Source organism: Panthera onca, chromosome D1 (genome assembly GCF_046562875.1).
Source record: "Panthera onca isolate mPanOnc1 chromosome D1, mPanOnc1 haplotype 2, whole genome shotgun sequence".
NCBI lineage: Eukaryota > Metazoa > Chordata > Mammalia > Carnivora > Felidae > Panthera > Panthera onca.
In genome coordinates this window covers 60,812,180-60,824,329 of record NC_138348.1, presented here as the reverse complement: position 1 = coordinate 60,824,329, position 12,150 = coordinate 60,812,180, and the positions used below count along the sequence as shown (strand labels likewise).

Sequence of the window (12,150 nt, the reverse complement as noted above, 5' to 3'; positions counted from 1 at the left end):
TGCCTATTAGAATGGCCAAAATCCAGAACACTGTCAACACCAAATGCTGACAAGGATGTGGAGTAGCAGGAACTTTCTGCCATTGCTGGTGGGAATGCACAGTGGCATAGCCACTTTGGAAGACAGTCGATGGTTTCTTACCTAATTAAACACCATATGATCCAGCAGCCATACTCCTTGGTATTTGCCCAAAGGAGTTAAAGAGTTATGTTCACATAAAAACCTGCACACAAATGTTTATAGCAGCTTTATTCATACTTGCCAAAACTTGAAAGCAATCAAAATGTCAAAACTGATTAACTGAACATTTAAAATCTTTTCATTTCAAAGTATGTAAATTATACAATAAAAATGCTTTAAGAATTAAAAGGGTTTAACAATCATTTTCAAAAACCTGAATTCTAAACAGGTTGAGTTTTCATGTACCCAAAATTACAGACTCTGTCAAAGACATTTGTAAACCATATGTTGCTAGTATAGCACAGTGATTGAGAAGATGGTCTCTGAAGTCAGACTATAATTCAGTCCTGCCTTTAATCTATGCTAACTGCAACCTTAGGCAGATTACTATACATCTCTGCAGTGTCCTCACTTTCTTCATCTATAAAATGGGGGTAATAACAACAGTACCTATAATCAGGTTATATTGGAATTATATGAACTAGTTCATGTAAAGTGCTTGGAGTAGTGCTCGGAACACAGTAATCACTCACTGATGTTAAGTTCTGTTATCAATACTGTTGATATTACTCATTAATGCCTTCCTTCAGTTTCTTGGCCCCCATAGGAAATACTGTCACATTCCATTATCTTCCCTATTTTGTCACCTCATTAATTTGCAATCAGATGAAAAAAAGGTAGAATATTACCGAACCTTGTAATCCTATACTATATATATTTACAGAGTTGCTATATTCACACTGTGCTGTGCCCTGGAAATGCAAAGACATGATGTAGTTTCTTAAGGAGTTCCAAACTGTGAGAGAAAGATACAGGGAAATAGTAAATGATAATATAGGATCATAAATGTGATCTCTGATGGAGATCATTCTGGTGTGCTATTTAGGAATCAGATACCTAACCCATACTTGGGAGAAGATGATGCCTATGCTTGGCTTTGTTTTTGTTTTGTCTTTTTTTTTTTTTTTTAAGTTTTTATTGTACTGTACTACCAGCTCAATTGCTTCTTAAAGGTTTAATCCCTACCACTAATTCTAACTCTGAGCAAACCTTAGACTTAGACTACTAGGAAAAATCATTTTTCACAATATAATAATTAGGATGATATGCTCCATTTCACCAAAGTCTGAATTAACTTAAGGTACAGATAGTAAAACACAAGAGTTTAGAATCTGTTACGTCAAAATCAATCTGCCTGTTAATCTGAGCTTTTGACCTTTCTGCTTCAACATTTTGTCCCATCTCCGTTAATAGCAGCCACATCCTTTCAGCTGCTTGGAGCTAAAACTTTGGGATACAATCTTGACTTGTCTTTTTTCTCACACTTCACATCCACTCTATCAGCAAATCTAAACAGCTGTCTGTGCAAAATGTATCCAGTGTTTGGTCATTCCTCATCCCCTTCATTGCTATGTTCTTATCCAAGCCACCATTAATTTTTTTATTAAAAAAAATTTTTTTTTATGTTCATTTATTCTTTGAGAGAGAGAGAGAGAGCATGAGCAGGGGAGGGGCAGAGAGAGGAAGACACAGAATCTGAAGCGGGATCCAGGCTCTGAGCTGTCAGCACAGAGCCTGACACAGGGCTCAAACTCACGAACCACAAGATCATGTCCTGAGCCAAAGTCAGATGCTTAACCGACTGAGCCACCCAGGTGCCCCTAAGCCACGATTAATTTTGTTTTTAATACAGTTTTGGTGATTTTTAGTATATTCACAAAGTTGTGCAGCCATCACAGCTTTCAAACTCCAGGACATTTTCCCCACCCAGCAGAGCAACCCTGTACTGCCTACCCTGGACATTAGCAGTTTTATTCACCATATTCTCCCTTTACAAAGCCCATGGCAGCTGCCGGTCCACTTTCAGTTTCTATAATTTGCCTATTCCAGACATTTCACATACATAGAATCCTATAATTTGTGGCCGTTGTGTCTGGCTTCTTTCAGAGAGCATAATGGTTTCAGGGTTCGTTAATATACTTAGAATCATTACTGTGTTCCTTTTCATGGCTAAATAGTATTGCTTGCATGGATATACCACATTTGTTTATTCATTCTATGCTTGTCTTTGAAAGAATAGTTAGGGTTAGCTATGGGAAACACATTCAAGCCAAGAGAACAGAAATGCAAACCTGACATTCTAAGAGAGCATGGTATTTTGGAGGGACATATCTTTATTTTTTTATCTCGTGTTTTATTTATTTTAGAGAGAGAGCGCGCGCTAGCAGGGGAGGGGCAGAGTGATTGGGGGACAGAGGATCAGGAGTGGGCTCTGTCCTGATAACAGCAAGCTCGATGCAGGGCTCGAACTCCCAAACCGTGAGATCATGACCTGAGCCAAACTCAGTCGCTCAACCAACTGCGTTACTTAGGCGCCCCTGTAGGGTTATATCTAATACACCTGAGTGACGAAACATTTTAGAGAAAAACAAGCACTGGAAGGAAGGAGAACAGAGCCATTGAATTATTGTTGGCATCCATAGTCTAGTCTAAGATTTCCTGGAGATAGTGATAAGAATTTGGGGTATAATTTGAATATATGATTATTTATAAAAATCCCCTCTGACTAGTTCAAAACTTGGGATTTTTTTATTTTTTATTTTTTAAAAATGTTTGAGAGAGAGAGCGCGCACACACATGTGAACTGGAGAGGGGCAAAGAGAGGAAGAGAGAGAATCCCAAGCAGTCTCCATGCTCAGCAAGTAGCCTGAATGCAGGACTCCCATCCCACGACTGTGAGATCATGACCTGAGCCAAAATCAACAGTTGGGATGTTCAACTGACTGAGCCACCCAGGCATCCTCAAATTTGGGATTTTTAAAAAACTTATTTAGCATACTAAATTTCATTTTTAGATCAAAATAGGAGAACTCCAAAGGTGGGTAGTTGTCTGTTTTCATACAATTATGACTACATGAGGCTTGCATTTTAACCCAGTAGTTGGGTTAAAAGCTTTTACGGAGGTGTTTTTTTTTTAATATTAAAATTTTTTTTAATGTTCATTTTTGAGACAGAGAGAAAGAGAGTATGAGTGAAGGAGGAGCAGAGAGAGAGGGAGACAGAGAATCTGAAGCAGGCTCCAGGCTCTGAACTGTTAGCACAGAGTCCGAGCGAGGTTCGAATCTACGAACCACAAGATCATGACCTGAGCCAAAGTCAGACGCTTAACTGAGTGAGACACCCAGGTGCCCCATTATGGAGTTCTTTAATGAATTTTTCTGCTAAGTTTTTTTGTTGTTTAGTCAAATAATTAATATGGATTTTGTGGTAGTATTGGTTCTTACGTTTGGAAACTTTTTAAAATAGATACAGTGAATAACTTAATGTATTCAGTTCCCAGCATGACTTCAAAAAATAACAAGAAGGTTGAGACACTTTATACATGTGGCATTCTCAGTGTACTAAGAGAAGTAATAACATTAAGTGGATAGAGTCTTAGGTTAGAGGCAGGTTGGTATAATGAAGTTATAGAAAATGTGAACTTTGCCAAAAATAAATTTATTTAATATCTCTAACTTATCTCTGAGTTACTTTTTGTAATGTGGAGGCAGTGCCAGCATCCTGAAAGAGCATCTTAATCTGACCTCCTACTATTAGATAATTTATAATTCTAGAACTTCACTTTATTTGTAATGTGGTAACCTGTGAATTCATTCCCATATACAATAATATGTATAAACTTGTGTGTTCATTACCATATACAATGACAAGATTTTAATATTCCCATCAGTGGCAATTTTATTACTTCCTTAGGAGGCTGTTTTAATAATGTTTGAGCGAATCCTGTCTTTTATTCTATAGATAAGGAAGCTGAGGCCTTTTGAAGCTCTATGACTTGTCCAGGGACACAGTCATCTAGGTTAGGAATAGGGATTCTATTCATTCATTAAATATTTCCTTAAGAGCCTACTTCATAAGTCAGTGTCCCTACTGTCACCAGAGTTAAGTTGGGATGGAGGTAGAAGGGGACAGGATAGAGACATGTATGGCATGGCAGATAAGAACAGAAATAATTTCATTTGAATACAAACTACGTAGGATTAGAGATGTATACACATTGCTTTGACAACACAGATGGGAAGATCATGGTATTGATTAACTCAGTGGCAGATCTAGAGCTGACTTTTCCAACTCTTAGTCCAGGGTTTCATTGTTCTCTTCACTTTTACGCATTGCTTATCTGGGGAGGAGAAATACCCAAGTGAGTTTTCTTGTCTATAGGCAGCATTTAAATCAATCATCTCTCACACAGTTCTGGTCTGGGTAGTAAAAATAGAGAATTGATAGGTTAAATCTTATTTATTTGGGATTTTCATGTATTTTTTTTTTAAGTGTTTATTTATTTTTGAGAGAGCACAAACGGGGGAGGGCCAGAGAGGGCGACAAAGAATCTGAAGTGGGCTCTTCACTGACAGCAGCGAGCCAGATGTGGGGCTTGCACTCATGAACTGTGAGACTATGACCTGAGCCGAAGTCAGATGTTCAACCGACTTAGCCCCCCAGGTGCCCCAGGGTTTTCTTGTATTTTTTTTTGAAATTGAAGTCTCTTCTTGTAGTTGCAAACTATAATTAAGAGAACAACATCCAGTTTCCTAAATTCTTAGGTTTTTGAACTGTGTTGTAAGAGCTGACTTTGCTGTAATTATTCATAAAGACCTGGATCATAATGTTATAACAGCATCAAATGTTATTCTCTCTGTAGATGGAAAAGCTTTCTTATTTACAAATGAATCAAGAACTTGAATCATTTTGGGGCACCTGGGTGGCTCAGTCGGTTAGGCGGCCGACTTTGGCTCAGGTCACGATCTCGCAGTTCATGAGTTCCAGTCCTACATTGGGCCCTTTGCTGACAGCTCAGAGCCTGGAGCCTGCTTCATATTCTGTGTCTCCCTTTCTCTCTGCCCCTCCCCAGCTCGCACTCTGTCTCTGTCTCTCTCAAAAATAAATAAATGTTAAAAAAATTTTTTTTTTTTAACTTGAATCATTTTATTTAAAACAAATGCCTCTTCAGGGAAATTTGACAATGCTTTTGTACTTCTTAGAGATTGCATAGTACTTTTAAAAATTACCAGATTTTGAATTTTAATTTTGTTCCTACTGTTCTTTTCAGCCAAAGAGATTTGCATTGGCATTTTAATCAATAGAGAGTATAGATTCCTTCCTTTTGCAGAATAGTATATTTAATATGCATTAATTCCTAGTACTTAAATTCAAGTTAATTAAGATGAGGTGTACCAGGGTTTTGGGTGTTCTTGATTGTGTTTTTCTTTTTATTTTAATTTCTAATAGGTATTATTCTGAAAGCTCTTTAGAACAGAATTAAGAATTTTATGCTGTTTTGTTTTTTCCCTTATTTAGAAATCGAAACGAGTTGGCTGAGACTCTTGCCCTCCTGAAAGCACAGATTGATCCTGTGCTACTGAAAAACTCTAGCCAACAGGACAACTCTTCCCGGGAAAGTCCCAGCTTAGAGGATGAGGAGACTAAAAAGGAGGAAGAAGCACCTAAACAAGGTTTTTTTTGTGTGTTTTGTTTTGCTTTGTTTTGTAATTTCTTCTCTCTTCTTCTACTCCTGCTTCCAGCTGTATTAATTAGAATTCTCTCAATTTGAAAAGTTGAAGTCTTCCTGTAGAAGGAGGTTGATTTTTCTTTTCTTTAATGAAAAATAAGAAGCAAAAAGCCATTGAGTACTATCATCTTTTATATTGAACATTTAAAAAGTTTAAATAAAACATGTTCAGATCATCAAAACATTTTTACTATTTTAAGAATGCAAAGATACTTAGTGAACTCTTTTTTATCATTGGAGTAAAGTGACCATAACATAGAATTTATCATTTTAACCACTTATTTTAAGTGTACAATTCTGTGTCATGAAGTACATCTACGTTGTTGGGCATCTGTCACCACCGTCTGTTTCCGGAGTCATCCTCCCCATCTGAAACTCTGTACCTGTTAACCCCTCTCCCTAGCCCCTGGCATCCACCATTTTACTTTCTGAGTTTCCCTGACTCTAGGAATCTTGTGTTCAAGAAATCATAGACTGTTTGTTCATTTGTAACTGGCTAATTTCACCGAGCATAATGACAGGCTGAGTAATAATCCACTGTGTATGTGTGTCATGTTTTTATTTATTCATTGTCAGTAGACAGTTGAGTTTCTTCCACCTTTCGGCTGTTGTGAATAGTGCTGCTACAAACACAGGTGTACAAATATCTGTTCGAGTTCCTGCTTTCACTTCTCTTGGGTATATACCTAGAAGTGGAATTGCTGAATCATATGGTAGTTTGAGGATCTGCCATACCGTTTTTAACAGGTGCTGCACCATTTTATATTCCCACTAGTCATGTTACAGTGCAGCCCACAAAATGCTGTGTGTTACATTTTCATTTCATCATCATAGCAGCTCCTTGAAGTAACTACTACTATTATTTCGATTTTAGAGTTGAGGGAATTAGGAAGTTTATAAACTTGCACTCACTGCTATAGATAATAAAGTGTCAGAGTCTAGATTTAAACCCTGATCTTTGTATCACATATACTCTTCAACTAGAGTGATCTAGGGCAGTACTTCTCAAATGTTAATAGACATGCTGTTTACCTGGTGATCTTTTTATAGTGCAGACACTGATTGAGTTGATCTGATGTGAGGCTGCCGATTTGCCATATTAAATAAGGACCTAGGTGACACTGATGATGCTGGTCAAAGGACCACACTTTGAATAGCAAAAGGTTATAGAGGCAGTTTCCTCCTAACCTTGTATTTGTCTAAATACAACAGTCTTTCAAAAAGCTGTTTTGTTTCAAATACAACAAAGTCTTTCAAAGTCTGTTCAAAAATACAACAAAGTCTTTCACTACTCCTTAGTGAATGCTGATGTTATCACCCTCAAGAGTTAAGAGAAAGCACAACGAGGGGCCCCCCGGGTGGCTCAGTTCATTAAGCATCTGACAAGAAATGCTTACTGTACACCTGTGTTCCAAACACCATTTTAGTAGACAAAGACTGAAATCCTTGTCTTTGTGAAGCTTACACTAAAGTGGATAAAGTAGCTGGCACATACCACTGCCCATGTGTCAAGTGCTGTTCTCAGTGATTTACATATAGTAAGTCATATAATCTTCACAACAACTGTTAGGCATGACATTAGTTCATTGTTGTTGTTTTCAGATGAGAGAAACGAGATACGGAGAGGTTTGAGTGACTTTCCCAGAGTCACATAACCGGTTAGTGGTGCACCCAGTATTCACACCTGGGCAGTCGTTCGGGTCTTTGTCCAGAGTGCCTGTACTTTCGATGCTGCACTAACATATAATTTGTAGTAGACAGTTTTATTTAGTCCCCAAAGCCCTATCTCTTACTCTATCCTCTCAGGTGTAATTATGTTCTGTTCCAACCAAGACCGAAGAAATGGGATTCTGGGCTTGTCATTTTTATTACTATTAGATAAAAACAAACTATTAGATATAGCCCCCCTTGGGCGGGGGGCTAGGGGGATATTCGGAAATCAGACATCAGGGAGGAAAAAATAAACAGGAAATGAATAAAGAATAAAACGGCTACTCTTACTCTTGCAACTAAAATAGATTTTTCTTTGTTAAATTGTCATGCTTTGTGTCTAACCTTAGGAAAATTACTTTTTATATACATGCCAAGAAGAAATGCATTACATATAAAAATAGGCAGAAAAAAGATCCAAAAATGGCATCATATGTCCAAAAACATTCACTAACTAAATAATTAAATTGGTTTTTTAATTTCAAATGTAATTAGAATTGCCTTTGAAAAAGTCTGAATTTCTTAAACTGCCATTCAGAATCTCCTAGTCTGGCTTCAAACTATTTTCTGCTGTTGTCTCCTACTGTTTTCTTACAGGATCACTGGTTCCAGATTATCTAGACTTCTTTATTTTCTCCTGGTGTCTTGGGCATTCTTTCTGTGTCTTATCATGCTTTTATCTCGAGATAATGTTCCTCCAGTGTGGAAATTCTAGTTATTCTTCAGGGCCATCTAGAATCTCCTAATCTTGATCCTTTTTCTAAGTTCTGCTGACACTCATTTTTTTCACACTCACATTAGGGTCAGTCATACTACTAGTGTAAGAGCTTGAAGCTCTTTAAAATTTGTTGACTGTTATTCTCAGACTATAATAGATTGCAAAGCAAGTGTTAGGTATAACTTAAGTCCTTCTCTGTTTAAGACCCAGGATATTTTGTTAGGTGATATACACCTGGAAGTTACTTACAGGATGCCATGAAGTTGAATCTATATTTTTACTCCATGTTAGATACTGTATTCTAATTTAGAAGGGATGAAAAAATTAAAAAAGGAAATTTTATGGGGAAAAACAAAGTTGAAGGAAATCCTAACCTTTATTTTAGTTTTTTTTCTGCTAATTGGAAAAAGTCTTTCTTTTGTTAAATTTTGCACTCATACTCTTCTGCCTATATGTAGAATGGGTAAAGAATATCATTTGAGGGGCACCTGGGTGGCTCAGTTGGTTAAGCGTCCGACTTCGGCTCAGGTCATGATCTCACGGTTTGTGAGTTCGAGCCCCGCATCAGGCTCTGTGCTGACAGCTCAGAGCCTGGAGCCTGTTTCAGATTCTGTGTCTCCCTCTCTCTCTGACCGTCCCCTGTTCATGCTCTGTCTCTCTCTGTCTCAAAAATAAATAAACATTAAAAAAAAAATTAAAAAAAAAAAAAGAATATCATTTGAGAATCTTTAATAGAGAATTGAAATTGTAGATTGGCAGCATGCAAGTCTGATTTGGCCTGAAAACATGTTTGTTTTCGTTTTTCCAAAGCAAGTGCTGCTTTGTTTTTTGTTTTGTTTTTAATAAATGTAAAAGTTGCCATTTTGAAGTGTACTATTCAGTGGTTTTTAGTATACTCACATATACTCACAATGTTGTGCAACCATAACTACCATCTAATTATAGAACATTTCCATCATCCCATAAAGAAACCCTGTAACCTTAATTAAGCAGTCACTTGCCATTTTTTATCTTCCCCTAACCCCTAGAAGCCACTAATCTACTTTCTGTCTCTGTGGATTTACGTGGTTTGAACATTTCGTATAAGTGGAATCATACGACGTAGGGCCTTTTGTGTCTGACTTCTTTTGCATGGCAAAACTGCTGCTTCTTTCACTTTCAAGGTCTACCCTTGTTGTAGCATGTATCAGCACTTAATTCTTTATTATGAATAATATTTCCTTGTATAGATATACCACATTTGTTAATTTATTAGTTGATGGACATTTGACTTGTTTCCACTTTTTGGCTGTTATGAATAATGCTACTGTGAACATCCATGTACAGATTTTTGTGGAAACATGTTTTCATCTGTGTCCTTTTTTTATTTTTTAATTTGAATTTGCTGTGAACATTTAAAATTGGAAATTAGAAGAGTTGGTAACTATGGAGCATTATTTTTGCCTATCAGCAATGGACTGTACCTGAATAATGGTTGACCCTTCTTAGAATTCTCATTCTCTGCTTTACCTTAGTTCTCTCTTCCATCCCCTAAGCTTGGGCTTAGTCTCAGCAGCTTAGCCGAGTACTTATATTTTTTCTTTCTTATGATATAAAGTGAAAAAAATATTATATTCATGTGTCTATCAAATAATGAAAAACACAAAAGAAGAGAAAGGAAAATGGGAGAATCTCCTTGTTTGCAACAATGAAGAAAATTCCTACAGTTATAATAGGTAAAGAAAGCTACAGATGATTGTCTTGTAGCCATTACTAACATGGTATCTGATATAAAGCTTAAATTCAACATGGCAAAATAACATAACTTAGTGTAGTGTATTAGTCTGCCCCGTCTGCCATAACAGAATATAAGGCTTGGTGGCTTAAACAGCAGACATTTATTTTCTCACAGTTTGGGAGGCTAGAAGTCCCCGATTGAGGTGCCAGCTGACTCAGTTTCTGGTGAGGGCTTCCTTCCTGGCTTACAAATGGCTGCCTTCTTTCTGTGCCCTCGCATGGCCTCTTCTATTTTGTATGTGTGGTGAGAGTGATCTGGTGTTTCCCTTTTCTTACAAGGGCACCAGCCCTCTTGGATTAGGGCTCCACCTTTTTGATATCATTTAACAATAATTACCTCACTGAGGGCCCTGTCTCCCAATACAGCCACATTTGGGGATTGGGGCTTTATCATATGAATTTAGGGAGGGACATAATTCACTCCATACATGTAGTATTGTGAAACCGTCCACAGTAATATGATGCGTAATGGAAAAGACACCTGGTCGAGAAATTGGGAAAGACGGAGAGAACTGAAATTTTAAGATGTGTTTCTTCATGCTATTATGAGCAGTTATATATGGAGATTGTTTCTTTTCTTTTCATTCCAGTGCAGTTATCACATAGCGTTAATATTAGTTTCAGGTGTACAATGTAATGATTCAGCAATTCCGTCTGAATTGGTTGATGAGCAGTTATATATTTTTAAGAAAAAATACTACATGTGTACCAAAACCTTTTTTTTAATGTTGAGTTTGGATCCAGCAAAAAACGTGTCCAACTAGACTGAGTATTTGCATACATAAGTACAGTTGCAAATACTCTTAATTCATAGTGAATAGACTACTAGGAACAAACGGACAAGAAGTTAAGTCATTTGTTAAATTTTGTATCATAGCTGATGAAAGCACAGATATTAATATTATGCAAATGTACATATAATACAAATATTAGTGATTTATTTGTAGCATCTATGAGTCTTTTTAAATGACAAGAGTTTATTTGAATATGGTTCCTTAGTGAGTCCAAATTTAGGAGATGGCTTTTTTGTACATTGAGAGAAAAGTTTTATTTATTAATTTTTTTTTTTTTTTTTAAGTTTTAAATCTAAATGTAGGGGCACCTGGCTGGCTTGCCTGGAGGGGCATGTGACTCTTGATCTCTTAACCCCATGTTACTTGTAAAGATTACTTAAAAATAAAATCTGGGGTGCCTGGGTGGCTCATTCAGTTAAGTGTCCAACTCTTGATTTCGACTCACCTCATGAGCTTACCGTTGATGGGTTCCGGTGCTGCATTGGTGGAGCTTTTCAGAGCTCTTCAGGTGGAGCCTGCTTGGGATTCTTTCTCTCTCCCTTTCTCTCAGCCCTGCTCATGGCTGCTCTCACTCTCTCTCAAAATAAGTAAACTTAAAAAAAAAAAAAAAAAAAAAAAAAATAGGTGTGCCTGAGTAGCTCAGTCAGTTAAGCATCTGACTCAGTCCCTGCTCAGGTCTTGATCTCTGGGTCATGAGTTCAAGCCCCGTATTGGAGCTTCAGCATGGAGCCTACAGACAGACAGAAAGAAAGAAAGAAAGAAAGAAAGAAAGAAAGAAAGAAAGAAAGAAAAGAAAGAGGGAGGGAGGAAGGAAGGAAAGAAAGAAAGAAAGAAAGAAAGAAAGAAAGAAAAGAAAGGAGGGAGGGAGGAAGGAAGGAAGGAAAGAAAGAAAGAAAGAAAGGAGGGAGGGAGGGAGGAAGGAAGGAAGGAAGGAAGGAAGAGAAAAGGAGGAAGGGAGGAAGGAAGGAAGGAAGAGAGAGAGAAAGAGAGAAAGAAGGAAAGAGAGAGAGAAAGAAGGAAAGAGAAAGGGAGAGAGAGGAAGGAAGGAAGGAAGGAAGAAAAGAGGGAGGAAGAAAGAAAGAGAGAGAGGGGGGAGGGAGGGAAGGAGGAAGGAAGAAAGAAAGGAGGGAAGAAGGAAGGAAGGAAGAAAAGAGGGAGGGAGGGAGGCAGAAAAAGAAAGAAAGAGAAAGAAAGAAAGAAAGAAAGAAAGAAAGAAAGAAAGAAAGAAAGAAAAAGTTACCTAGATTTGATCCTTCTTTAACCATTGTGATCATAATGTCTGACACAAAGCTTAAATTGGTGGTGATGACATTTTGTAAACACATCACAATTTTAAAGACAAAAGAATGGAACTTCACTGTGTTATTATCTGAGTGTTTCTTTGAATTTTGTTTTAAATGTTT

At 37.3% G+C, this 12,150-nt stretch overlaps 1 protein-coding gene across 4 annotated transcripts in view; it reads left to right on the top strand.

Annotated features, from left to right (window-relative positions):
• The window catches only part of RSF1 (remodeling and spacing factor 1), a 155,320-nt gene that overhangs the window by 93,923 nt on the left and 49,247 nt on the right, over positions 1-12,150 (top strand). For all 4 annotated transcript variants that reach the window (XM_060605526.2, XM_060605525.2, XM_060605528.3 and 1 more), the window contains exon 5: positions 5,539-5,693. In XM_060605526.2, the coding sequence (XP_060461509.1) occupies positions 5,539-5,693 (155 nt within the window). The remainder of the gene's footprint in view (positions 1-5,538; positions 5,694-12,150) is intronic.